The sequence below is a fragment of the Uranotaenia lowii genome, chromosome 3 (assembly GCF_029784155.1).
Source record: "Uranotaenia lowii strain MFRU-FL chromosome 3, ASM2978415v1, whole genome shotgun sequence".
NCBI lineage: Eukaryota > Metazoa > Arthropoda > Insecta > Diptera > Culicidae > Uranotaenia > Uranotaenia lowii.
Window position 1 is genome coordinate 244245194 of NC_073693.1, and position 27965 is coordinate 244273158.

General features: G+C 39.6%; 5 protein-coding genes across 6 annotated transcripts in view; 3 read left to right on the forward strand and 2 right to left on the reverse strand.

Annotated features, from left to right (window-relative positions):
- LOC129755741 (uncharacterized) overlaps window positions 1-7488 on the forward strand; it is a 122139-nt gene extending 114651 nt beyond the window's left edge. Inside the window, exon 2 of the mRNA XM_055752367.1 lies at window positions 7076-7488. Coding sequence (XP_055608342.1) covers window positions 7076-7488 — 413 coding nt within the window. The remainder of the gene's footprint in view (window positions 1-7075) is intronic.
- Window positions 7489-7502: 14 nt separating this feature from the next.
- Window positions 7503-8523, forward strand: LOC129755735 (uncharacterized). The gene is made up of 2 exons (XM_055752359.1): window positions 7503-7652; window positions 7715-8523. Exons 1-2 carry the CDS (start codon window positions 7503-7505, stop codon window positions 8504-8506), a joined length of 942 nt encoding a protein of 313 aa, XP_055608334.1. The 3' UTR covers window positions 8507-8523.
- Window positions 8524-11929: 3406 nt separating this feature from the next.
- Window positions 11930-18249, reverse strand: LOC129755733 (trichohyalin-like). The gene is made up of 4 exons (XM_055752356.1): window positions 18062-18249; window positions 14299-14401; window positions 13349-14235; window positions 11930-13291 (listed from the first exon to the last, which is right to left on the reverse strand). Exons 1-4 carry the CDS (start codon window positions 18095-18097, stop codon window positions 12155-12157), a joined length of 2163 nt encoding a protein of 720 aa, XP_055608331.1. The 5' UTR covers window positions 18098-18249; the 3' UTR covers window positions 11930-12154.
- A 5554-nt stretch (window positions 18250-23803) lies between these two features.
- Window positions 23804-26255, forward strand: LOC129755734 (uncharacterized). Of its 2 annotated transcripts, none has more exons than XM_055752358.1 (4): window positions 23804-24370; window positions 24435-25397; window positions 25458-25819; window positions 25884-26255. In XM_055752358.1, the coding sequence occupies exons 1-4, from the start codon at window positions 24092-24094 to the stop codon at window positions 25933-25935; spliced, it is 1656 nt and encodes a 551-aa protein (XP_055608333.1). In that variant the 5' UTR covers window positions 23804-24091; the 3' UTR covers window positions 25936-26255. The 2 variants fall into 2 exon arrangements, with proteins under 2 accessions (XP_055608333.1, XP_055608332.1); XM_055752357.1 differs by having other exon boundaries at window positions 23804-23963; window positions 24059-24370; window positions 24435-25819.
- Window positions 26256-26704: 449 nt separating this feature from the next.
- On the reverse strand, window positions 26705-27965 carry LOC129755740 (RNA-binding protein 7-like). The gene is made up of 2 exons (XM_055752365.1): window positions 27743-27965; window positions 26705-27583 (listed from the first exon to the last, which is right to left on the reverse strand). The coding sequence occupies exons 1-2, from the start codon at window positions 27827-27829 to the stop codon at window positions 26963-26965; spliced, it is 708 nt and encodes a 235-aa protein (XP_055608340.1). The 5' UTR covers window positions 27830-27965; the 3' UTR covers window positions 26705-26962.

Below are 27965 nucleotides of genomic sequence, written 5' to 3' on the forward strand. Positions count from 1 at the left end.
TTCGTAAACGGCCAGCAGAGAAATTTTCTCACTCAAAGCGTTCTCCCTATCAGTATTTCGCCCGACTTGGCATGTTTGCTTTTAGCTTTCGTGACATGATAGAGGCCAATGCTTATAACTCCCACAGAAGCTATAAATTGCGCCTAAATTTATGTGATGCTCGTGGAATCGCGCTTTGATCCAGTCGTCGAAGGGGGTGGTTGACTTTGAAGCTACCGTTGAATTTTTTTTTCCTGAATTCTATTTTATTTCGTGTGTTTTGTGTTGTGTGTGACCTTATTTTTGATCCTTTGAATGCTTCTCCAAAATAATACCAACACCCGGTAAGCTTTATCATTATCGGAAAGATAGTTCCATTCTTTGGTAGTTCTCCTTATCTCATCTATCCTTATTTATCAGTAAGTATATACTTTGTTTTTCAAATATTCGCTGTTTATCAACAATGTTCTTATGTGCCCATAGAATACGTAACGGAAAAGTTTCGGTTTTACAAACATGTTCACTTACATAAATAGTTCTGCGGTAGTTTAGAAAATACAAAATTAACAATCATACCATAATTTTGTTTAACAATGCAGAGTGAGTTTAAGGTGTCGTTTCGTCGATTTCCTTAGAAAGCCGGTTCAGAAATTTCATTTTCTGGATTCTCAAAAGTTGATGTGCCTGCTCGTCGTTACAAGTGTCAAAATTGCCTTTCCATCTACAGGTATTCCATTCCAATAAATTGATTTTTCGGTTTTTGGTCAGCTCGGCAAGAATATCAGAATGATTAAAAACCGATTGCTCACATCGATGCATCGAATACTCAGCATACATCATAATATACAGTTGCGTTCAAAAAAGAATGAAATCGCTTGAAGCTGCGCACCCACTTCCAACTTTGACAAGCTGCCATTTCTCTCTCGGTTGATATTTTTTCATGAAAATTTCACACAATTTAGTTCAACTATCCATCTAAAACTCCACACAATTTGAAGTCTTTACATCGACGGGAAACAAAGATACAGCTATTCCCGTAAAAAAGGGAAATTTGGAGTTGCTTCACTAAATTTGCTGTATCTTTGACAATTTTCATTGAAAAATCTTGAAATTTGGTCAAAAGATGTGAAAATGTTTGATCTTATACCAGGCCAAGTTTCGTCAAAATCGATGAACGTGATCAAAAATGGTGCCGGGTTGAATATGAGGTTCATTATCGCCCAGCAGACGATTTCATTCTTTTTCGGACGGATGTTTATATGGAAATCATCGTAATCCATGTATTCTTGGTATTTTCTTTCCCAAAACCAAAATTTATCACAAAAAATGTTATAAATTGCTAAAAGCTTCATTCGTTCTTTGTTTTGAAAGAGAAAATGTTTCAACAGAGTTCAAAATATGAAGAACAGAGCTTCAGAAATGACCTGGTAATTATACCGATAAACAAATTTGATCTACAATTTAAGCGAATATTCTATTCGCTCTTGTGTTTCAATACCAGTTCTGTTGGAACAATTTCTGTTTCTAAACAAAGGAAGAATAAAGTTCCTATCAATTTACAACATTCTTTGTGATAAATTTTGGTTTTGTGAAAGAAAATTATGGATTACGATGATTTCCATATAAACATCCGTCCAAAAGAGAACGAAATCGTCTGCTGGGCGATAATGAACCTCATTTTCAACCCGGCACCATTTTTGATCACGTTCATCGATTTTGACGAAACTTGGCCTGGTATAAGATCAAACATTTTCACATCTTTTGACCAAATTTCAAGGTTTTTCAATGAAAATGGTTAAAGATACAGCAAATTTAGTGAAGCAACTTCAAATTTCCCTTTTTTACGGGAATAGCTCTGTATCTTTGTTTCCCGTCAATGTAAAGACTTCAAATTTTGTGCAATGTTAGTTGGATAGTTGAACTAGATTGTGTGAAATTTTCATGAAAAAATATCAACCGAGAGAGAAATGGCAGCTTGTCAAAATTGGAAGTGGGTGCGCAGCTTCAAGCGATTTCATTCTTTTTTGAACGCAACTGTATCTTTTTAGTTAAAAAATGACATAGTAAATCTCGTCAGAATCCAATACTTTTTTTTAATGTTTTTGGCAAATTGTGTTGATCATTTGTTGATTTTTCTGTTTCTACCAACAATACAAGTGTTTTAGAGGATTCACTCTTAGATCCGTTTTGTTTCTTGCTCTAGCTGTTTGCATTTCAGCAGTTATTTCTTCAGGCCTCTTCTTGGGGTACTTAGCTGTATCCATGCTTGTCAGATTCAATGTTACGTCTAGTGTGGATTGACGAACGATTTTATGTTTTCGATTCGGTTGACATGATAGATTTCCAATAGAATATTAGACATGTTTTATTTTCGTTTAAGAGTTCAAGCGAAACATTTTACCAGTTGCACTAATTCTACGAAGCTATTTAGTACCTTTTACAGTTTAAATTTACATGTGTTCTAATTGTGATATGCTCACTTCTGAAATAAGATGCTTGCTCTCGAGGCATCCATGGCCAAAACATAAACACTTCACTTTGGTGCTTGTGGTCAGAACACAAAAAACTTTCCTTTTATGATCGGTAAAAAAAAACTTTTTTTTAAGATCTTTTGTGATCACAATTAACACACGACGTATTACAGGACACGACACTTAACGTTCTTACAAAACGGAAAAAGGATTCAAAATTACCTTTTTTGTCGACCGGCTTCGGGCTTGATGTTGCCCATCTACTGGACGATGTCCGACTGATCACACAAAGAAATTAAAAACACTTGCAGCATCCTACTATGTCGTGGTATTTGTCGAAAGGATGGTCAAATTTATAACAATTTTCTTTTAGTGAGGGAGAAGAGTGACGACGTAATCGGCGCCTCGTCTTCGTTCATTAGCGGTTTTTCGGCCGTGCTAATGAACATTGACTCCCATGCGTTTAAATGTGAGGTTTTTCTAACGCATTTCTTGTACCTCACTTTTTCCCAATCTATGGCGTGATCAAGTTCTGTTGCGTGGGAAGCTACACTAGATTCGTTGATTCTTAGGTTTTCTACTGCGTTCCTATGTTCTTTCAATCGAACTTTGAACTTGCGCCGTGTTTGGCCAATGTAACTGGCCGGTCAATTTTTGCAGGGTATTTCATAAATACCTGATCTTTCTTCGTCGGGAATCTTATCTTTTAGCGAAACCAACCGATCCTTAAGAGTGTTCCCACTTTTGTATGCTGTTTTTAAGCCATGTTGAGAAAGGATCTTGTTAATGCCATTGGTTAGTCTATGGTAGAACGGCAAACTAACCCTTTGGGATTCTTCTTTCTCTGGTCTTAATGCATCTCTTCGAATTTTCTTTTTAAATTTATTCTACTACTGGCTTAACCTCTAATACATAGCCAGCCAAGTGTTAATTACTTGAAAGAGAATGTTTTTACATATCTATGTTACAATCTATGAAAAAATCCGCTATACTTTTATACAATTTGAAATCTTTGGTTTTAAGTATTAATTGAAGGTCAGGTGCTATTCGTTTTTCTAGTAGAATTTTCCAAACAGGCCATCTTCTATCTCCATAATTTGGGCAGCTGAATAGATAATGGTCCGGATTTGCGTTGTTTGCGCCACAATCGCAGCTCGCGTTTGCGATGATACGGTTACGATGTAGGTGTGCTGGCAATCGTGAGTGATTGCTTATAAGTTTCGATAATATGACTATTTGTCTCCTTGTGAATTCTGTGTTTTGGAACCATGGTTGCAAAGACACTTCTTTTAGAATACTATGACAAAAGCGGCCTTTGGTTCCAGAGTCCCATCGGCATTGCCACAGTTGTCTCGAACGTGATTGGCACGGAAATGAACTATCGTTCGAAGTTAAGGTATAGTCGTCCGCAGTCCCTTCGGTGCAAGCTTTTTTGGCTTCCTGGTCAGCTGATTCATTAAGAGGGATTCCTCTGTGCGATGGCACCCACATGAAGACAACTTCTGATCCTTTGCATGCGATTGCTATTGTCGTTTTTTTAATTTCATACCATGCCAACGGGTTTTTGGCAGAGGGTCTAGTGCACGCAAGACTTTTCAAGCTGCTCATGCTGTCCGAAATTATTAGGAATTTCCCGACAGGTTGCTCCTCAATAATTTGTACTGCTTTCCTTATCGCTAAGAGTTCCGCCATGTACACCGATGATGCATGCGGGAGTTTTATTTTCGCAAAGGCAATGTTGCTGTTGTTCACAACAGAGAAACCTACTCCCAGAATATCCTTGGAACCGTCGGTAGCCATTATAGTCCATTCATTGTACTTTTCTTGCATAATATTTGATACTATTTCAGCAGCCGATGTTAAGTGAGGTTGTGCTATTTTCGATACCACAGAAAAGTCTATGGACAGATCACTTCTACCAACCGCTAGCGGGAACAGAAAGCACGGGATGTTCTCCAGTGTATTCTGTAACGGAATAAAATTGTTAAGTTGGTTTAAAGCTTTACGAATACCAGTATTTGTAGATCCTGAATCCAAGGTTGGTTGTACGAAACGTTGATGCCACTTCTTGAGATGAGAACGTCTATTGACAAATCGGATTGCTGCTGTTCCTCTCCTGATGCTGAGGGGACACAATCCAGCTAGGACTTCTAGTGATCCGGTATGTGTAGTTTTAGTTGACCCTAAACATACACGGATACATGCCCACTGAATTTTGTCCAACGCCATAGAGTCCATTTGATGTAGTTGCGTCATGAAGATAGAACCATACTCCAGTATCGATCTGGGACCAGCTTTGTATATTTTAACCAACGACGATGGGTGAGCACCCCAGGATTGACCTGCTATGCTTCGTAGAAAATTGATGTAGGGTGCGACGCGTTTTTTCACATTTTTTATGTGACACGACCATGACAAGTTCCGAGTTAAATGCATGCCCAACAGTTTTAAGCTATTGACGAATCGGACCGGCTCACCACCTATGATTATTTCCGGGGTAATATCAGGTTGCTTTTTCGATATAATTAAGCATTTGCTTTTGTGCGGTGAAATCTCAAAGCCAAGACTTGTTATTCCGTGAATAAGACTGTCCACTGCTATTTACAATGTGCTGCAGCTTGTATTTAAATTGTTGCCTCTTACAGCGAGTGTAGTATCATCAGCATAATTAATTTTCATAACATTGGTGATTCTTTTCAGCAAACGAGTGATGACTACATTAAAACAGATCGGACTGAGCGGTGACCCTTGGGGTAATCCTTTCCATGTGGTTCTGGTTAACTTATTGGACATACCAACTTCGGCTTCCAGGATTCGCTCTTCGAATAGAGTATGAATACATTTGACTATGCACTCTGGAACTTGCAACCCACGAAGTTCCTGGATAAGGATATCTACTTCCACGTTGTCGTAGGCGCTTTGTATGTCAACGCTGCATAAAACCACATGCTCACGGCTATTAAGTGCATCAGTTGCAGACTCGATTAGCGGACAAAGGGCATCCATGGTTCCTTTACCCTTTCTAAATCCACATATTTCATCGGGGAATATATGACTACTCTCGATAAACCATTCAAGTCTCTCCTTTATCATCAGCTCGAAGACTTTACGAAAGCATGAAGCCAAGGCTATGGGACGAACGCCAGTCACAAAATTAATGTCTTGATCAGGTTTTGGAATAGGAATCACCTTGAATATTTTCCATGCTCGTGGAATATTTCCGTTGTTGGCCACCGTATTATAAATGGTTACTAGATGCCTTAAGGCACTTAAGGGCAAGCGATTTATTACCGAATAAGTAATCCCGTCAATTCCAGGCGTCGAATCTTTTCCAGATTTTTGAACTGATAGAAGGTCTTTTAAAGAAAACAACACATTTGGAGAGTGATCGCTACATTGACAATTGTGGAATTCATTCATTCGAGCGTGTTTTTGTAGGATTTTTTGTACAAAATCGTTGTCGTATCCGTTAAGGGCACCTGCTTCAAATATTTTTAATTTTTCTTCTTCAAACTCAGCTTTTTCCATGGGTATATTGTATAGCCGATGGGCCATGGAATGAAAATGATCAGTTGTTGTGTTGTTGTTGTGATTAGATCTAATCGGTTTCCAGACGAATGTCGTAGAAATCTTCCTGTTGTATGCACTCTTCCGATTCCGACATTATTTGAATGTTATTGAAACTCTCGAAGTTCATTTAAAACATTTGCAAAATACAGGTACTTTCCAATTTCGACTTATTTTCTCTTCTGTCGGACTCTTATCTAGTTTTTCCTGTTTCTAGATTTTAGTCTACTTTTCGAATGACAACTTAAACAGGTACTTACTTAGAATGTGAGCTGCTCGGTTTACTTTACCCAAAACTACAAAGGTAAAAAAATCCAAAACATGTAGCATGAACGTGAATTTATCTTACAGACATATTAAAATGTCCTTGAACTAGCTTACAATAACATACTCATACATACGGGACAGTTTTCTCACCATAATGAACAAACTGACAAACAACACATAGTTTGTTAGGAACAGGAATATCACAGCTATTCGTCGAGATGACAACGCAGCTCCACGGACACCCGGAGCTCTCTTCGACTGCTTCCAGCTGAGTCTGTCGGCCACATTATAGCTGATCGGCCCATCAAAACGGCCCTCTTGAGAAACAATCGATGTTACTGTACGAAATTTTTGTCTGTCGAAAATGTTCAACATTACCTGGCAACTGTTTGAATATGTATCTGTCATTCTGAAACAAACGTAAATTTTATTAAAAATTTGGGTTTGAGTTGAAATTTTCTCTTGCCAGAATTATCGAGGATTCAAAAAGTGAACGAGTTATACTTAATAATTCCGAATTCAAAATTTATTTTTTTTTTTCGGGATTTATCCAAATTTAGTCCTGAAGATCCTAGATCAGCTTCACCAATCTGTTTGCCTTTATGTAGAACAAAGCTGTAGAAGAAAAAAATACTGTTATCTTTCGGGCTTATAACGCACAACTAAAACCAAATAAATAATGTTTAGTTCCAGATTAAATTTTCAAAAAGATGTTCTGAATCTACAGAAGATACGATATTTTTTCAGAGGTCATATTATAAACTTACAGTCGTCATTTCTTCTATTTACAGTATCGAAAGAACACCTACTGGAGCTGGAATCCCTATTTGGTCAAGCACTGCTTAGTCGAGCTCTTCAATTGGTACACGACGACAAGAAGCCAATCAAAGTTTACCTCACGGCAAACGCTGTCAGTCGCCTTTACGAAGTTCCAGGATCAAAATATCCCGCGATCTATAAGATCTTCCCCGGTATCAACTTCTGCAGCTGCGAGTCCTTCCGCTACTGGGTGCTTCAAAACCGTCACCAAGCTACCTGTAAGCACGTGCTTGCCGTGTGGTTGGCCACCTCATTGGGCCGTATCCAAGAGGAAACTGTTTCGGAAAAAGCGTTTCAACAGCTCAAAGCGGATCTAATCAAGGAACGTTGCTCCTCCATTGGTGGTTTCACAGCAGGTGCGGGACCATCGAAGCGTTCCACCTAGTCTGGCGGAATTAAATGCTTAATACAAAACCACTGTACGAGAAGGGTATCGTACTAGATCGAAAAATGTTGACCCAATCCCAGTTTTCGCAGATTCAGTTCGCTGCGACACTCAACAACTTTTCCATATTCTACAACGTAATAAAAGCTGTTAATTTTGTGGATGTAAGTTTTCTACCCTTAATTTACATCATAACCTACCTTTTATGAGAAATACTTATTTTCAGGATTCAACGGTTCAACTGAGCGCCGATGGAGTCAAAGCAGTGGTGGAGGATGCTAAAAGCGTCCAAGCGACGGTCTACATAACCAAGGAGTGCTTTTCGGTGTACAATATAACGAAACCTAAACGCAAACTTAACGCCAACGGAGAACCAGAGGAAGAAGTTGAACCAGTCGCTTCATTCGGGCTCAATCTGAAAGTATTTACCGATTGTCTCAGTATGTTTTTGGGTGATGAGTACGACTCCAGCCTGAAGATCTTACATAAGGGAGAGGGAGCCCCGCTGATCGTAATTCTTGAACAGCATGGTGAGGATGACCTCGTCACAGAATGTTCCGTAAGAACGATGGAGGCCGGGGAGATTTTGGATTTCGATTTCGAGGACGAACATGTCTACAGCAAGGTTAACATTAAGGGACCCGAATTCTTTGCCCTTCTGAGTGACCTGGATCGCAACTGTGATGAAATCGAAATATTTCTGTCGCCTAATAGCCCGCACATGAAGTTGTGCACCTACGATGAGTATCAGCTGGAATCGAATGTTGAAATTACCAATTGTAGTGATATGCTGATTTCCTTCCAAAGTAGCGAGGCAACGACGAACCGATACAAGTTTTCCCACTTCCGACTGGTGTTGCGAACTTTAGCCTTGGCGTCGAAGGTAGCACTGCGAACCAATAAAGATGGCCTCCTGGGGCTGCAGGTAATGATTGAGTACTCCGAACAGGCTAACATTTTCGTGGAGTATTTCATAATGCCTCTTAGCGGTTGCGACGATCTGGATGTTACTGAATAAATTTCTAAATTTTCAAATGGCCTAGTTCTTGTTTTTTTTTTTAAACCCGTTCACATCCTTCATAACCTTTGAGTGTACAGGCAGTGGTCGTATCACATCTAATCTTACAATTACGATTCTCAACCACTCCGTGGTGCTGATTGTTGACTAGAGTGCGAGCAACCTTAACGGAGATCGGGTACCCAACCCCGGTGTATGCTTTGGTCGCAGGCTAACTGAGATATAGGTCTATGGAGATATAGCGGAAAATTTCTTTTAAGAATTTTATAAATTGGCACAAAAACCATTAGCTGGCTCGGTTCCACAGAAGAAACAAAAATGATGTTGATTTTTCAGTACAAAATATTCAATTTTCCCATACAAACCTAAAAGTTCAAATTTACTCATGTAAACGTTACTCAAAAATTCTGCAAAAAATCATGGATGAGTTCTGGACCAATACGACGCTTTTTAGACCCCAGGGTTTGAGAAATTCAAAAATGACCCTAAATCGACTCAGTCTAATGGGCAGTACCCACTTGCTCTCCAACGAATTTAAGAGCCGCTAAATCGACATTGTAGCGCTGCAGGAGGTGTGCTGGTATGCAGAAGGGCTCCACGGTATGAACGTTCCAAGATGGTCATACCATCTACCAGAGCTGCGGCAACACACACGAACTTGGAACAGCTTTTATAGAAGGAGCGCGTGTTCGGGTGGAGGCCGATCGATCCACGAATGAGAATCAAGGGCCGGTTCTTCAACAACAGCATCATCAATGTGGACCTCGGAAGTACTGGTGATGACAAAAATGAATTCTACGCGCAGCTGGAGCGTGAAAACAACCGCTGCCCAAAACATGATATCAAGATCGTCATCGGGGACTTTAACGCTTAGATTGATCAGGAGGTGGAATTCAAACCGACAATTGAAAGGTTCAGCCGAATGGTAGTATCTTTTTCCAGCACCGCATCCCACACAAGTACACCTGGAGATCACCGTACCAAACGCAATCACAGATCGACCACGTTTTGATAGACAGCCGGCACTTCTCGGGCATCATCGACGTCAGATCCTGTCGAGGCGCCAACATCGAGTCAGACCACTATCTGGTGATGGTCAAGATGCGCCAAAAACTCTCAGTAATGAATAAAATACAAAAGCCCCTCTCGACGACTGTTGAGATACCACCAAGACAGCTATTAACAGCGTTCCGGAGAACCTCATGAGCGGCTGTAGTGCAAAGAAGCATCCGTCGAAACGTGGAAAACCAACAACAGTGGAAAAGGCAGCGAGTCCGAGTTATCCAGGAGAAAAAGCGCCGCCTGGAGGAGGAGAAGCTGGAGCAGCTGCATCGTTCCGAAGAAACACGAAAATACTATCAGAAACTCAACGCACCTGAACACCTGAACGGCGCACATGCGGGAGACTAAGACGGTGGGGGAAGGTACATTGCCGGTGTAGCCAACGACGTGGCGGGGTTACTCCCAACAATGGGCAAAGTTAAGGGTTAGGGGAACCATTCGCCAGCTTAATATCGACAAGTCGGCTGACAAGGATGGCATCGCAGCTGAACTCATCAAAATGGGCCCGGACAACTTGGCCAATTGCCTACATCGGTTGATGGTCTGGATCAGGGACATAGAACAGCTACCGGAGGAGTGGAAGAAGGGCGTAATATTCCCTATCTAAGTCCGAAAAATTGGACTGCGAGAACTACCGAGCGATCACTATCCTCAATGCCGCCTACAAACTGTTGTCCCAAATCATACTCTGCCGCCTAACGCCACAAGCAAACAGATGGAAGTCATTAGGCCGGCTTTAGGGAGTAACGGTCTACGACGGACTAGACCTTTATATTATGGCAAATCCTCCAAAAATGCTTCGAACACCATGTCCCTACGCACCATCTATTCACGGTTGACCGTAACGAGCTATGGAAAATTATGGACGAGAGCAGCTTTTTCGGGAAGCTAACCACACTGATCAAGGCGACGACGATGAATGGAACGCTGTGCTGTGTGCGGATCTCGGGTGAATTGTCGAGTTCATTCAAATCGCGCAGTGGGCTTCTACAAGGCGATGATCTATCCTGCATGATGTTCAACGTGGCGCTAGGAGGTGTTACTCGACACTTTGTTCAACAGATCCAGTCAATTTATCTACTTTATCTCTAAATTATCTATACTTGATATAGTAGGCAGATCATCTGCGGCGGTGGAAGAAATCTACCGCAAACTGAAACCTGAAACAGGAAGGGTTGGGTTGATGATTAATAAGTCCAAGACTAAGTATAGTGTGGCCTGCGGGTTCGAGACCGACCGAACCCGCTTGTCCAGTAATAACAAGGTTACGGCGATCGACGAGCTGGAGATAGTCGAAGACTTTGTCTATCTCGTCGCATTGGTGACCGCAGACATGACCACCAGCTGTGAGATCCGCCGGCGAATGATCAGCAGAAGTCGTGCCTACCATGAACTCCACAAACGATTGCGTTCGAGAAGACTTAGCCTTGGCACGAAGTGTAACCTGTACACGACGACGCCCATTAGACCGGATGTCCTCGAGGGGCAGGAGGTCCTCGAGGAGGACCTTCGCAAACTTGGAGTATTCGAATGTTAAGAACCATCTTTGGTGGCGTGCACGAGAACGTAATGTGGAGGCGAAGGATGAACCACGCGTGCGACTCTACGGCCTAGTAGCCAGAAGGTGGCGAAAGCTGGATGGATACGCTGGGCAGGACATGTTGCTAGAATGACGGACGACTGCCCTGCAAAACAGGTGTTCGCTGCAAATCCGGCAGGAACGAGACGAGCAGGGGCGCAACGAGCGAGGTGGTTAGACCAAGTGGAACGTGATCAGGCGAATGCGGGATGCCCGAGAAATTGGAGAACGGTTGCCACGGACCAAGTGAATTGGAGGAATATTGTTCATCAGGTTATGTCGTGAGACGGAAACCCATGTAAATAAATAAACAAAGACCGGTTGTAATCTACGGCCTCAACACGTGGCAACGCCCGAGGAGGACCTGTGTACACTCGAAGTATTCGAGCGACGAATGTTTATAAGTATCTTGGACGAAGTGCTGGAAAAAGGAGTCTGGAGGCGAATGAAATAGAAAGATGGCACGCATTCCGGCAGAGCAGGATGCAATAATGCCGGACGACTGTCCTGCCTTTTCTCTGAAATCCGGTAGGCAACAGACGAACACAGGCACAACGTACTTTGGGATACAATTTACAAATAGAAAACGACTAAAAACGGGAAAATATTCGAAAATCGCCTTTTTTGTCAACCGGGCTTCGCGTTCGATGTTTTTTTTTCCAGTGGATGTTTGGTTAGTTTAAAAAAAAAGGTTGGCTGGTGATTTTCAAGGAAACCATTTAGAACCAATACTATTTCTAAACTAAAAGAGTGTTCTACGTTTCTATGCGCTATGTACTCAATTATTTTATTAGATAATGAAATGATAAACAGAAATGATTCAACGAAATGAATATTTATGTTGAAATATTAAGCATTGGTGAAATATAAAGAATGTATGACATGTTTCAAATTCCGGTTGAAACATCAAAATTCAACATTTCTGAAAATTTACTGCAAATAAACAAACCTCTTTAAAGTTGAAGATCAACCCCTTGAGATAACAAAACAAAAAAAAAGTAATCCAATTAAAAGAAATCAAAACTGCCCGAATCGCCGCTATTTCCAAAGAAATCGAAATTGTCGGATTTCTTGGAACGCCCACCGGCAACCTTCTGCTTCTGCGAGGGTTGCTGTGAACCTTTTTGCTTCGGTGTAGGATTGCCGAGAAAGTCGAGATCCATGTTGTCGTCACTGCCATTTCCGGCGGACAAATACAATTCTCCGCTACTGCCAGCCGATTGCACCGGCGACAGTTCAAAACCAAGATCGCTGCTAGTTTCCTGGTTATCCAGCTCGAACGACAAGATGCTACTCTGCAAACTTAAGCTGTCCGATTGGTCGGTATTTTTTTCCAGCTGTTCATCGGAAGAAACACGTGCTGGTGCTGCATTTGAAATATTTTCGTCTTGTTGATCTTCATCCGACAGAATCATCGGTTCGGATGGCTCTCGTTGTAGCTGCTTTTCCTGACTGCATGGTGGCATGATGACCTCTGTAACCTGTTTGTCGTTGAATTCTTGACCCATTTCTTCATTTTGTTCTTCTTCGTGTCTATGCTCTTGCGATTGGGTTGCCTTTTTGGCGCTTTGAGGCACCATGGCTCTTTTGGACGAAATTGGCTTAGACTTGTGTAAGTCGTCTTTCTCGGTAGCTTTTTCAAAATCGAGTTTTCGGTGACAGGAATCACGTTTGGAAACTTTCCTCAGCGGCTGATACTCTTCTGTTGAAAAATTCAAATTTGGTTGCTTATTGGATTTGTTTGATAACGTCTGATCTTCGTAATCAGGAGAAACATCTCTCTTTCTTGATGGCATAACTTTGAAGGTTTTCTTCTTGGCGACTTTTTGATCCGTTGATATTTCTTTTGTGACTTTTTTAACTTTTTCAACCTCCGAAGACGAAAGTGGCTGAGATTTGGAAATTAGAATTTCTCGTTTCGATGTTTTAGATCGCTCATCATCCAATGAATCGTCAGCTTTAATACTTTCTGTACGGGTTTCAATGCGCTGGGAGCTATGAAGTTTAGTTTTCTTGTGAACTCTTTGCTCTGTATCGGTCGACGAACTTCTTTTGACCCCTTTGATATTTTCCTTGTTGGTCGTATCTATTGAGCGTTGATAGCTCTTAGGTGGTTCACCGGCTTTGGATTTTGCAGTTGATTCCTGTAACTAAATTTTTCAAACAAAATTCGAAACAATTAAGTTATATTGAAGGCATACCTTTTCTCCCTGTACCGTTTCCACCAGCCGTTCTTGACTTTGACCCATGAGGAAAGGAGGAAAACTTCGGAACATTTCCCGCGCCTGAAGAGCCGCTCTAGCTTTGAAACGTTTTGCGAGTTTTTCTTCATTTTGCAGATTCACACAACGCGGGCGCTTGAAAATATGCTTGTATTTCGTACGCCTGGTTCCAATTTTTTCGATCAAAAATGGGAAATCGTTCGGGTTTTTGAAGGGCGCTTGGTGAAATTCCGCATGGGCCAACTGTACAGGGGTCAACAGCTGGTCGTGGAATTCTTTCTCACGGCGCTTGGCATCTTCTACGGCCTTGATTTTTGCCAGCTCAATATTTTCTTTCATTTTCTCTATCTTTTTAAGCATCAGTTCATTGTTTTGCAAATATAGCTCAATTGCTTTTTCGTCAGCAGCAATTCCAACTTGATTATCCGCCAGCTCGACCAGCAACAGTTTTGATTTATCCCAGCACGCCTGTTCCCGTTGGCGCTTAGCTTTCAATATTGCAGCCACCTCCGAGTACACTACGTCGTATTCGGCTTTTGCATGATTTCGTTGTTGTTTCATATCGTTTATCAAGGCCTGACTTTTGGACTCTTCAAATCGCTTGCGCGCATGACGGCATTGAACAATTTCCTCGCGTATTTTTTTCTTCTTCTCAGCGAGCTCCACTCGTCTGGTACCTTTGCGTTGCAGCCGCTGGCGCACTTCCGAACGATGCCTTTGGAGAATATGGTTGGTTCCATCGTTGAGTAGATCTTGGACTTCTGCTTCGACATTTTCCAGCTTGTAAGCGAGAAACCGAGTACGTCGATCTACATTCTGCAACGAGTTGTCTTCCTCATGAAGCTTCACGAAGAATGGTTTCAAATCTAGTGGGTGTCGGTATAGAAAAGTCATTCAAATATGATTTTTTTTGCAGGTCCATTACTCACCAGCTGCAATTTCCTTCCAAATGTTTATCTGCTGCTGACCCAAATGTGCCATCTTCTGCTGTTCCAACGTCTCTTCATATGAAGGACTGTTGAGGATTTCGGTCTGCAGCAATAGATTGAATAATTTCAAATAAATAGTGTATAGTTTACGGTAAAGGAAATTTTTAATTTCATATATTCAGTATGCAACATATGTTATAATGATATTATCATTTTTTTAGCGGTAAATCTTCAAAGAAGATCCCATTTAATAATAATCTATATAATACAAAACGCTTATTATTTGTCCATTCATATATACTAGCAATACTAGGTAGTCTTCTTTAGGGGCCGTTCAAATATTATTTAATTCACAAAGCGTAACAAGTTGCTATAACCCCCCCCCCCCCCCCCCCCCCACCCCCAAAGAGTGTTACGTAATATTTGAATGGTCCCTTAAACAAACAACTTTGGCCCAATGACCTCCCACATAAAAAAGTCTATACTTCACACTATGCAACTTGTACTGCGATTTTTGTTATAAGACAAACTTTGTTGTCTATTGTTGTTGTTGGAAACTAGAGACAGTCTCACTGCCTCAGTGCCTCCCGAATAAAATGGAAGACATTGAAACCATTTCGAGACCACCTATATCCTATCCTACACTCAACGAAATCCACACTTTGGATGTATGTTTTCCCACACATACGCCTTAAAAATTGCTCAACGCTTAGATTTCATATGTCACACATAAAATTTATGTTCAGCATATGAAGTTTATACACACCACATAAATTCTATGAATTTCATCTTCGAAAATATTTTTTTTTAAAATGGCCGTACTGAAGAAAAATTTGGCGTACCCGTTTTAATTTTCAACACAGATCATCTGTGGTGTCAATCAAAATATAATCATAAGGTGAGTAATCGGTAAAAAAAAACACTGAACCTTTCATTGATCTGTTTTAATCTCCTCCGCAGGAACCTGGCTTCTGACTACCGCTATAGCAGACTAGCGCTAAAATAAAATATGTTCCACCGTAACATGAGGAATTTCGGTGAAAAGCGGATGTCGAGAGAAGAAGGTAAATTAAGAATTCTTATGATTTTTCTAGCGTGCTTGGAAATGGGATTACTTTTGCAGATTCCGGAGCCTGGTGGCGATCAAAGCCGTCGATATGGTGTTCCAGACTAATATGTTAGACGAACGGGCCGCCGAGGAATGATCCTTGGCCACATCCAGGTCTGAGCTGCTGATTTTCCAGAGTATCTCGACTATATATTTCCTTTCCAGGGAAATAGGAACATGTACGTATTATGTTCAGCAAGGACATTTAATTAACAATAAATAATATGAGAAAGTCTCGATAGCTAAAACACATATTCCATTTTCATCCGAAAAACTTACTCGGACAAAACAAAACGCCTTGAAGTACGCAGATATTTGAATGTAGGCTTATAACATGTATGTGTAAGATATACCTTTTATGTGTCGCATATAAAAACTATTACATTGAATTCTATATGTGTGGGCACGTATTTTCCAAATGGGAATCAAATTGCAAAAATCTATAAGGCAAACACATATTCCCAATATGTCGATTTTTTGCAGTGTAGTACATACGGACCGTGTGGAACAGGCTTAAAGCGCAGACACCAGATACAAGAATTCCACTGTTGATGGTCATGCCTCCCACAAAAACAATATATTCAAAGATACCTAGCTCTTGAAATTTTGCATATAAATGCCAACGGACAATCTTTTAACAAACCTTAACACCATCTACTGACAGAAAAGGTCAACATTTTTCGATAATTGAATTTTTCACTTTTACCCCTTGTTCCGGGGGTTTAAAATGCACTCTAATATGCTTTTGTTTTATTTTTGAAATACATTTGAAAATGCACTCTGACATATACCGTATTTTTTTTCACCTGGAGGCAAACTAGAGGCAACCTAGGTTCGCTCTAACTGCTGTCATCGTGCTCATTTATTGCTCGAGAGGCAACCTAGGTTCGCTCGAAAAAGGGACGGAGTCGCCCTGAGAAAAAAGTCAGTTTTGCGAGAAGTTCACCAATACTCTCAACGTTGTTGTCAAAACATTAAACAGCTGTTTTTGGCTGAAAACAAAACAGTTGAAATAATGAACGGGAAAATGATTATTGCCGCGATTTTGAACCTCTCAGCCAAGCAAAATCGTACTATCTGCAGTCCAGTGCAATCCGGACACAAAAAACGGCAATCCGGATGTTAAGAACCGAATGAAGAAATCCAGAAGGGAGAACAAAATGACAGCTGCATGTAAACATTGCGCTCGTTCTCACGCACACCTACGTATGGAATAACTCGAAACCCGAAACTTGCTTTTTTATTCTGACGGTTCTAGAGCCAAATCCGGAATCAAAAAAAAATACGCCAATACTTTCACCAATTTTTGAAGAAAAGCTATGCCACTAACTCAATTTAATTAAGAACCTCACTCGTTTTTGCGCATTCAGATTTCTCATTAAAAAAATTTTCAATCAAAACAGATAACTAATTTGTATGGCATATCTCGTTGAGCCTGATTATTGATTCCAAATTCCACGGAACAGGATATTGCGATTCAGGGTTTTGATGACATGGCCAATATTTATTTTGATTGGGATGCTGATTTTTGATATATTACAGATTTTTTCCCAAGGTTTTAATTTAATTTAGTTTAATTCATTAAAATGCTGATAAATTTTATTTAGTTTTATTAAGATGTTTAAATCAAAATCTTAAAATAGCAAAGCTTCCCAGTTTAAGTTTTAACAACTAGTAGCCACTTGAAAGCATGTGATAAATATGATAAATAAGAAATTCAAAACTTTCAAAACTATTTTATATCAGAAAGTGCTATTTCGTTTTTTTCCGAATCAGCCATTTCAATAACAAAAAAGCAAAAAGTAGTGTAAAGTATTCTCAAATTAGATTTGAAAAAAAAATCAAATCTGTCCACGTGAACATCCGGAGACGGGGGTTGGGATTTGCCAACACCCCACGTGAACATCCGGGGACGGGGGTTGGGGTCTAAAATCTCATTTTTCTATCTAAGTGGTATCTGAACAGCCCCCAAGGAAGAAAAAGCTTTGAATAGCGATTGGAGACTCTGATACCGAAAACCCGTGCTAATTCTGGAGAGCCAAGACCACGTAGAGACCTCAGTGTGTTTGTCGTGCAGATGAACCCTCAAATTGCTAGTTATTTCCGACCGTGTACTATAAATTGGTTTTTTTTTCCTTAGCGTGTTTTACTAATTAGTTGCATTTCTGCCGCAGCATTTGATGGTGGCGCTTTTCGATTTTGTCCGTCGATTTTCGCTAGAGTTCCGAATCTTGTAATGGATAATTTTTGCCTCCCATATCCCTTGAGCATTCCGGCCAATCATAATCATTTTTCTTTTTTGCCACTAGGATGCCATCTGAACAGCTAACATGGTATCAATGATGCTTTCAACTTTAATAAAGCTTTCGATAGCGTGTTTAAAAGAAAATTATTAAGCATACTTTGATGGATTTATATGAATATGACGCCTTACTACGACTCGGTCACTGACCTTAAAAACCTAAAAAAAAGTACATTAAAAATCAATCTATAAAATAATGGTCGCGGTAGTTTTTAATGTTTTACTATTAGCATCTTGAGGACAATTAAATACAAGACAGTTACTTTTTTCCTGTAATTTCAGTTCAACCAAGTTTTTTTTTGTCATAATTTTTTTCTAATAATTTATATGAAAATAGGATCGATTTTACTTACTTGAAGAAACTGCACCAAATCTTCTAAACCGTCCATGATTTGGAAATCTCTTCACAAAAATAAATATACTGATATATCAATCACCACAAATTACAGGAAATGCTACAGGTACAGAACAAATAATTGAAGAATTTCACCAAACTTTTCTTCGACATTCTTTTTCAAACTTTTCCCGAGCCGCTGCTGGCTGCACGCTGCACAAAACTGATTTAAAAAAATGATTCACACGAACATAAACAAAACCTGTATTTGGATTTTCTTTTCCCAAAACTGTATAAAACTGAGTAAACAGATTTTCTACGAAACGTATTCAGTTTTGCACAAGGTTCTTAGATACACTAGGTTCTCCGACTTTCATAGTAAGTGTAGGAAATAAGATGAATTAAAATGAAGATTTTCAAACTAAAAATGAAGTAAAAAAAGAGACTTTGAAATGGAAGATGTTAAGTTAAAAGTTAAGAAATTTAAAAATAAATCATGAAAGTATATACTAACTTGTATAACTTTTTCAATCGAAGAGGTATAGAAACATTTATGAGAAAAACATGAGCTTTAATTTTTGGAATTTTAGTAATAGTGTAGAAGTGGAGGCGAATGTAGGAAATAAGATGAGGATAAAATAATTATAATAAGTTAAATAAATAATCTGAATAAAATGAAAATATAATCATTGGCACCCCTAGTCGATATGGAGTAAGCGAATTGAGCAACCCTTCGATTGACAGGAGCCGTCGTTAATAGGCGTTATACGGAGAGATATTCATACTTAGAGGAGCATGTGAGATAGGGAAAACGAACGCGAGTGGAATGAAGAATGAAGTCAGTTTAAAAACGAATTTCGCGAAGAAAGGTTCCGTTTGTGACTGCCAGCAAATCGAAGCTAATGAAAAAATATTCGGTCGGCAGTGTTGCCACATCAAAATCTGTACCGCTCATCGAAAAAATCTTTTTCATCTGTACCGATAACTCAAAAATCTGTACCAAAATCTGTACCGAAGGAGCGAAGTTCTGCATTCAATGATTGAATGACATTCAATGAATGAAGGTATTGATTCCTATTTTTTACCTTAAAATAGATAGATACTTTATTGCACATAGTACAGTTTTTTAGCTTAACACTTTTTGTGAAACTCATTCAATCATTTTCATTTTCTCTCTTTGAAAAACTGACATTATTAAATTTTTTTCATAAAAAAAAACACATGTTATGCATAATTTTATTGAAACGATTTTTGAGCGTCATATTTACATAATACGACAATTTTCGATCCGCCGTTTAATCTTAAATAATTTTTCCTTCAAAGGATAGTGTCGAATGTGTCAACACTCAGACGATTACGAACTTTGGTTTTATTAGCATTTACAAGTGGGGGATTATATAATCAGATATTTATTTGTAGCAAATTTAGAAATCTAATTATTCCATCGTGTGCTTTCCAGTAAGGAACTCTCATCGTCAGAATAAAAAAGGCTAACTTTTGACTTATTTTCTAAGAGCAAACGCACCAACACGGGAGTATACGCGGCCCGATTTTGCTCATTTCAGCGGACCGATTTTGGTATACACACTCTTTCGCGCACCGGGCGGAAGCATTATATTTTTAAATTGTGCAGTACACCGAGAAATTTTTTGCAGAAAATCTTAAATTTAATTTATACTGATCGAGTAAATTGTTAGAGTCGATAGTTTTTTCGCTTTAATTTCGATTATTATCATTATTATTAATAATTATTATAATGCATGGTGATTGATGGCGGTTATTCGACGGGTTGACTGCAATCCGTTACATGACGTCAAAGTTGACATGCTGGTTGAACATGTCATATACAGCAGCAACAGGTCCAAGCAGCTTCGAGCGACCAGCAACCGGGTCCGGTGGCGGATGCAGCAAGAACTTCTGCACAGTAACAGCCGGAATCATCCGAAAGTCAGCGGAACTTGCGCGAAATATGCCAGCTGCTGTGAAGTTCCACCATCAAGCAGGAGCCGCCGCTGGTCCCAAGACTTCGGCCTCAGTGAGTCGGAACCGTTTGCCCTGGTGCAGCGCAGCGAGGAGGATTGTATGCGCCATTGCCTCGGTCAAACCTATCTGCTAAAGATACTGCTTATAGACCTAGCAACAGTTTCAGCGAATTGACGACCGATGAGTGCAAAACGTTACTCATACGGTCTCTGTCAGAAACAGATAAAGTGTGGAACGACTAAATACCGGATTGTGAATCTTCGCCACCGGCCCGTGTTAGATTATTCGAATCGTATCTATTCTAAAAAAAGAAACACTTCGAGTCAAGCTACATTTTAACATGTAATCAACAATAAAAATAAACATTTCTATCAATTTTTTGATTATTTATTCATACGATAACACACCATTTTTATTCTAAAAGTTTTCGTCTATAAATTGAAGCTTTTTTCTCTTGACACTTCTATTTGTAATTCATTGCTGCAGCTAACGTAGTGCCAATGCTGGGAGGTTTCCGTGTTATTGAATCTGTAAAAAAGGAAGAATGAATAGGTGTTTTGCTTTGCTTTTGTCAATAGAATTTACATTTTTGTTAAAAACAACAGCGTAGCGGGCGGATAAAGCTCGAAGGCTAACTCCCACGAATGAGACCGCGGTGCCAGCTGAGTCGGTGGAAGTCTTTTCGACTAGCTTTCATCCTCAAATACATCACCGCTTCCGGTGGTAGTTGTTTGGTCAGCGAACGTTTCCTGAAAAAGAACAATGTCGTCATTTTTAGTTGAAAATAGACAAGAAACATCCTTACCCAGCTCCTTTTTTGTCCGGTATGACTAGCTGCGGTTTCTAAGCCTGTGTTGAAGTTGGTCACTGTTTCGTGTCATTGGCCTTAACCGGAAGAAAGCCACCATCAAATATCCACTCCAGCAAATTGCGGCTTTTTCATGAGCGTGTCCATGTAGGGGAGTTTCTACCAGCCGTTTGCGTTTGAACGGCAAACATTGGGAGGCGGATGAAGGCAACACGAGCCCGACTGTTCGAAGGTGTCGTTCGACTCTTGGAGCATGGGTTCTTTGCAGTACTTGTCGCCGGGAACTCTTGGTGCACCGGAGCACTGTGTGAGCTGATGGATCGTTTAACAGTACAGTGCTTGGTGGTCATGCTGCTGCAGTGATGGGAAATTTTTCACTTTTCTTTTCTCGACGATGAGCTGCTGCTGCTGTCGTCGTTCTCGACCGAGGCACCACTCGGAAGCGGGGGAAGCTTGGGCGGGCCAAGTTCGATCGGTAGAGAAGCATTGTTGCCCTCAATGCACCGGTCCGTCGGCCGACGATTCAAAATTGTAAAATTGATCCGTGGCAAACTGAACTAAACTGAATGTCAACAAATTCTACACGCTGAACGTAGTTTGTTAACTCAGCATTAAAAGGTAGATTTTTTCAATGCATGTTTGCTCTCGCCCCTTTGTTAGGGCATCCGCAGCAATCGCGAGCAAAGTGAAAATGCTCACGAGTTTAATCACTTTTATACCGCACCGGGGGTTAGTATATGGGTGAGCAAAATAGGGCCGTTGCCGTCGGGACCGACAAAGTCACCAAATTTGCTCACAAGAAAGGGGCGAGAGCAAACATGCACTGAAAAATTATAGACTACTAAATGTTTATTGATGATATTCTTTATTTTACAAAATGTTGAATAAAATGCATGATAAATTCAATTTAAAATAACAAAATAGTAATGATCGCATGGTAACTTAACTGGAAATGTGCTTTGGGATTTTTGATGACTGTCTGGGTGGCACCATATGCGAATTATTTTTCTAAAGATCTCTTAACAGTTTAGAACAGTTAAGATTTCCTAAACAGTTTATAAAATACTATAACCATTTGTGAACGTATATCGATATAAGGTTTTTAAGGAACTTCTTTATTCATCACTTTTTTTAGAAGAGGAAAAGGTATATTTCGAAAATGGGGCCCAAGTCACGGCCAGCACATCTCTCACTGAAACATAGGGTGGTTTTTTCTAGGGCCCGAAGGGAGTATCGATATAAGTTTGAATTTCATGATTATTCCACGTACGATATTGTACAATTTCTTAAAAATAAACAGAACGAGTTCGTAAGAATCTAATTTAAAAAAATATCAGGCAACTGTTTAAAAAATTTTTTAAACTATGAAAAAAATTCAATGCATAGCATTTAATGTATCTTTTTAACCATAACACAGTGCAATATTTGAATACAATTGAAAAAATAATTTATTTTCGAATGAATAAATAACTGCCGCTTTGAATTTATTAATATGAATGATTTTTTAATTCCCTTTTTCAGTGTAACAGTTAGGACTCGCCCGCGATGCTCACCCAACTGGTGCGCGAAAGAGTGTGTATCCTAAAACCGGGCCGCTGAAATGAGCAAAACCGGGCCGCGTATACTCACTCATTGGTGCGTTTGCTCTTATTGTGAGCAAATTTGGTGATTTTGTCGGTCCCGACGGCAACGGCCCTATTTTACTTACCATGATACTAACCCCCGGTGCGGTATCAAAGTGATTAAACTCGTGAGCATTTTCACTTTGCTCGCGATTGCTGCGGATGCCCTAAGTAGTTTTCAATATACTGGATGAAAACAAAATGTTGAAACTTTTTACAGTTTTGAAAAGTCAAAAATCTGTACAAATCTGTACCAAATTTTGAAAATCTGTCATATCTGTACGTACAGATTCTGTACTCAAAAATCTGTACCTGTCTAGATAAATCTGTACATGTGGCAACCATGTCGGTCGGTTTCGACAGTAAGTAGGCTAGGAGTGAGCGGGGCTCTCAATGAGTTTGTTTATTTTTTGCTCAGCTTTTCTGGGGTTTGTTGGTAAACAAACTTCATGAGTATAGTTGCATAGCCTACATAGCCAAAATGGCTGAATCGGGGATTCGTTATTCGGGAACACCTCCTGAATATATACTCACCTTGGTTTTGCATATAAAATTTTGTCTCGAAGCTGAGTTTATGGAAGAAAAACATTTTTAGGAGTAATGGAAAAACTCTTTCCAACACGAATCTGTGAGTTTAACAACCACAACATGAGAAAAAAAAACGGACGTCTTCTATTTTTTTTCATGGCCGTTTTTTAATGTTTCCTTATCAAGTACCTATAAATTCAACGCAAAATTGCATTGTGTTCTAGGCGGTAAATTTTCTGTTGATTTAAGGCGCGGGAAGGCTAAAAATCTTTGAAGATTAACCAATTTTGATCTCTCGAAACATTTTGGAACAGTTGGGCTACTCATTTTAGGTAGTGAACCTGTATATAAGAGAAGTGACATCTGAAACACAAAATTCCAATCGAGCAAAAGAACTGTCAAAATCGATTCCAATCGATCCAAGCATTTTGTCCCAGAGCTTTTACCTTTCTTATTGAAAACTCAACCAAGGAAGGTATTGTGATTGTTGTTATAGTTCAAACAGATAATTTTTTTAGCTGGTCATATGAATTTATGATTAGGTGCAATTTATTTCAATGCTTTGGTGAATCGTGTTTCTAGTTAGAAAACTAACTAATTATTAACAAAATTCAAGTCATTCATACCGTTTATCGCGATCCTTCGGGCATCGAGTTCAATGTTGTTTTGTTTGATTGAAGGAGCGTTCACTTTAGAGCTTGAACATTGAGCCAGAAAACAGTGCTGGGGATGTTTTTGTCCAAGATTTCGGCGATGTTGCCACATATTTTATTTTAAGAGGGATCAGATGTCGCTTCTCTTATATGCAGGTTCACTAATTTTAGGAAGTTATTTAGATTTTTGAAGTTGACCACCTGTAGCCTAAAAAGTAGAGCAGCGATATTCTTTGATTTGCTCTTAGGATTTCTTATAGGGAAAAGTAAATTTTCTCGATTTGTTGTTAAAATCTTTTGAACGTGCAGAAATTTAAAAGGACAAAAGTAACTTCTAAAGGGTTTAATTAATTAAATTAAATTAATTAATTTTGTGTTTTGTTCTGGCAAATAATTGATATAATAATTTGTTCCGCTTCCAGGGCCGTGACCAGAAATATCATAGAGAACCGATCATGCTGGATGAAGCGGTGCCAGAGGATCCTCTGAAACCCACTGAACGGACGCTCCGGCTACTTATCGGAAAGCTGAAACTGCTTCCGCTGGTCGAGAGCTGCGAAAAGGTATGGCCTTCCCGTCTGGACTTCGAAGCCATCCTGCCCAGCTATCAGGAGAATCTTCTGGAGCTGCGTTCGCTACTGCTACCGGAAATGGTTGATGATGACGATAACGAAGTCGAGAAGCTGTTCGAACTTGCCGGGGATATCGGGTGCCGGGCCAAGAGTCTACGGGAGGTATGTTTCTAAAGACTGATTTTGAAGGTTTTTTTTTTAAACCAATTTCGACGTCTCTTGGCAGCTTCAAATTTCCATAATCATGAGCTGTTTCGAATCAACGGCATTTGTGCTGTCCGATGAATTGGGCCAAATGCAGCAAGACCTTCGGCAACGTTACGTTTGGGATAAGGTGCTTCTGAAACCGGCTGGTGACGGTCAGAATATTCTCAAACAGCTTATTGCTACCTATAAGGCGAATTTACTTCGAGAAGATTGGTTCTATTATTATGGAGATTTGTCCGGGTTTTGTCAGTTTGTGTGGGATCTGATGGAACTCGGGGATAAGAGTTTTATCGATCGCGATACGATTGAGTTGGTCCAACAGATTTGTTTAAAAATGATAGACTCGGAAACGATTCAGTTAGCTTTGAAAGGCATTTCTTTGCTTGAGGAATGTATCTATAAAACTCGAGAAAAAGGGTTTATTAATTATGAGAAAGTGTACGAGCGATTGTTCGATCAAACTTGGCGCATTTTCGAAACAGATGAAAGGGATCAGCAATTTTCCATCATACTTATGTCAGCTTTACTTGAATGCGTCAAAGTTCTAGAAGTGGATCGTAACCAACTGATGTCAACTATCCAGAATTTCGGTACCTGGAGCAAGGCCGATTCTTTGATGAATCTGCTCGTGGGTGCTGTCGAGAGATCGAAGGATCCAAAAAATTCGCTAGCTCTGTTCGACCATATAGTTCTTCTTTTGAACATCGGTCATTCAACGTTTAAAATTATTCCCTTTAAAACAACAAAAGAAGATAAAACGACTGATTCAAATCCTTACATAGAAAGCAACGGTTCCGAAAAAGCTTGTAACCAGCTCGTTATCTATGATAGTGGGAATGTTTTAAGTTTTTCCAACAAAAATTGGTGGGAAACCATCATGAAACTGAACCATAATCGCTTCCACCGTTGGACTGTCCGACTTTTGGAAACTATAATAGCCCAAGTTGAACGGTTTGACTTTCCCAATCCGTTGTTTCATCAAGTAAGCTCAAGAACTGAACACAGTTTCAATGGCTTTATTAAAATTCTTATCTTCTTTCAGTATTTGTGTGGTATTCTGTTCTCGATCATAGACTGTCCGGGATTGAACTTCAAAGGTGGTTCGGAGCAGTGCTTCGATACGGTCGTCCAACTAATGATGAGCTTTTTGGAAAAGCTGGCTTCTTATTTGGATAGATTGTTGCTGAAAAAAGATATCCAAAAGGCAGATGATGAATCTGTTGACGATCATCAACAGTCGGTACAGAGATGTGTAGAATTTTTCGAAGCTGCCTTTGCCCTGGTGAAACATTTTATCGGTAACATTATCGAATCAAATCCGGAGCTGATAGAAGCTATGCAGAAAGGTGGAAGTATGTCGACACATTTCCAAGAAACTGATTTTCTGAAACAGTTTCAATTGCTGTGAGTTGTTCGTTATTTTTTATGTTTGATAAGAGGGGTTCTAATGTTTGTTTTCGTTTTTCAGCATTGAGCAATCCAAAGCTCCAACCGAAAAGCAGTTGGAGAAAGGTTTGTGAACAAACTAGTTGGATTTGTCAAAAGATTATTTTTTTAATTTATTTGATCTTGAAGAGCCACTTTTCAAGTTGTTAATTTTACAACTTGTTTTTCTTTCTAGTTTAGGTAAGTACCTCTATAAATTAACACTCATCGATAATTTTTGCTTTTGATATTCCTTCAAGAATGTATTTTAAAGAGTTACCGAATTCCCGAAGTCATGAGTTTTAAGTAATACTGACATTTGCGTTTTGCTATGTTAAAACAATACCTACTGTTATATACGGATATTATCTAATAATTTGCGCCGGAGATTTTCCCCAAATTTTTAATTTGGTTCAGCACATCAATATATGAACTTTTTTAAGATGAGTTTTTTCAAATTAAAATCAATCTTTTTTTTATTCCAAACGCACATCACTTTTTTTCATTTTTCAACTGAACTCATAATGATCCCACATCGAAACGCATTGAATTTTATCAGCTAAATAGGTACTCTCAGAAAAAATGTTTAGTAAATTTCTACTGGAAAAAATAGTTTTAAAATACCATTTGTATCACCAAACATTTGGTAATCCTGTTTGACTCATCTAGAAATAAATTTTCCTAGTAATCAAGTCAAAAGTTCCTATTACGTAGTTGGTACATTTCGTTCCTTAAAATTATCATTTTTTTTTAAAATCCTATGCGTTTTGATTTGATTATTAAAAGCCCACTTATACTTCACGTAAAAATTAACGTGAAAAATCTTATTTCGTCGTCAACAACGCGACGAAGAGAAATGATACTACAAAGAACTGCTCAATATATTTTATATTTATTTATAGAACTCGAAATCTGAATCCTATCTTCCGGTGTCTAGTTTTACAAACTTCGTATGTAGATTTATGTTCTTGAACTACAGAAAAAAGATTCTTAAAATTGAAAGAATTTCTTGGTAGACAGAGTCTTTTTCAAGAAGTTAAGTTTAAGTTATTCATTCTCAAAATTAAAGATTTGTAATTTTTTTCCGGTAAAGAAAATTTAAACTATTAACCCAAGTCCCATCTATCGCCGGCCACGATAATCGTTTCTCCGATGATTAGCTCCACCACCACCTCCCCGATTCGGGCCTCCTCGTCCTCGGTCCCTCGAGAACCCTTCATCCCCTGCGGAGTTACGATCCCCCCTGGAGTAGGGCTTCTGCTGCTGCTGTTGCTGCTGGCCCTGATGCGATCGGTTCATTTTGTTCTGATGATGGCCCTGTGGCAATTGGCCCATCATTTGCATATTCGTGTCCCGCATTCCCTGCAGGCTCGCTAGCATTTGGTTGAACATGGCCTGATTAAAGCCACCTCCGAATTGGTTCTGATCCAGCTGCAGGCTACCATTGTACCCCCCGGGACTCTGCTGCTGCTGTTGGTTCGGAGATTGATTGTGTTGTTGGTGGGGGCCTCGATTTTGATTTGGTGTTCCGTTATTGTTAACCCGGGGCGATGCACCCTGATTGGGACCATTTCTGCTCTTCCTGTGCAACGTCAGCGGGCGCTGGAACAGTTTTGTGCCCTCGTATATGTTAATGGCGTACTCAATCGAAGCGCTATGAGCGTACGTAATGAAGGCATAAGATCGTTGCCGTTTTGGATTCTGGGGATCCCGCGGGATTTTGACCATCTCGACTGGACCGGCCTACGTTAATGAGATAGTTAATGAAAATTAATTAAAAAATAAAGAAACTTAAGACAAAAATACATCTTGAAATTCCAACATGTAACCTTATGCAGTACCAAAGAAGGCTATCGTTACTCAATAAAATTACAATTACAACATGTTTGTGAACAAAATTACCTGCAAGAAAAGTTCATACAGCATTTCCTCTGTAACCTTTTCTGAAAGATTTCCGCACCAAAGCGTTCGCTCGTCTTCTTCACTCATGGTACAGGCACTATTTAGACTTTTTACGATCACTGGTGGTGATTTAGTCAAATTTTAAATATAGGTTTTCGCAATAAGTTGAAGACGCTTTGCGGAAGTCTTTTTTGTTTTGTTTTTTGTTTGGAACACGCTCTTT

Coding starts and splice junctions, on each gene's coding strand:
- LOC129755735 (XM_055752359.1), top strand. CDS start 7,503: ATGCTTAATACAAAACCACTGTACGAGAAGGGTATCGTACTAGATCGA. Junction 7,653..7,714: donor AAGCTGTTAATTTTGTGGAT/GTAAGTTTTCTA, acceptor ACTTATTTTCAG/GATTCAACGGTTCAACTGAG.
- LOC129755733 (XM_055752356.1), bottom strand. CDS start 18,097: ATGGACGGTTTAGAAGATTTGGTGCAGTTTCTTCAA. Junction 14,402..18,061: donor ATTTGGTGCAGTTTCTTCAA/GTAAGTAAAATC, acceptor CTATTGCTGCAG/ACCGAAATCCTCAACAGTCC. Junction 13,292..13,348: donor AAACGGTACAGGGAGAAAAG/GTATGCCTTCAA, acceptor ATTTAGTTACAG/GAATCAACTGCAAAATCCAA.
- LOC129755734 (XM_055752357.1), top strand. CDS start 24,092: ATGCTGGATGAAGCGGTGCCAGAGGATCCTCTGAAACCCACTGAACGG. Junction 24,371..24,434: donor GGGCCAAGAGTCTACGGGAG/GTATGTTTCTAA, acceptor GTCTCTTGGCAG/CTTCAAATTTCCATAATCAT. Junction 25,820..25,883: donor CTGAAACAGTTTCAATTGCT/GTGAGTTGTTCG, acceptor TTCGTTTTTCAG/CATTGAGCAATCCAAAGCTC.
- LOC129755740 (XM_055752365.1), bottom strand. CDS start 27,829: ATGAGTGAAGAAGACGAGCGAACGCTTTGGTGCGGAAATCTTTCAGAA. Junction 27,584..27,742: donor TGTATGAACTTTTCTTGCAG/GTAATTTTGTTC, acceptor TCATTAACGTAG/GCCGGTCCAGTCGAGATGGT.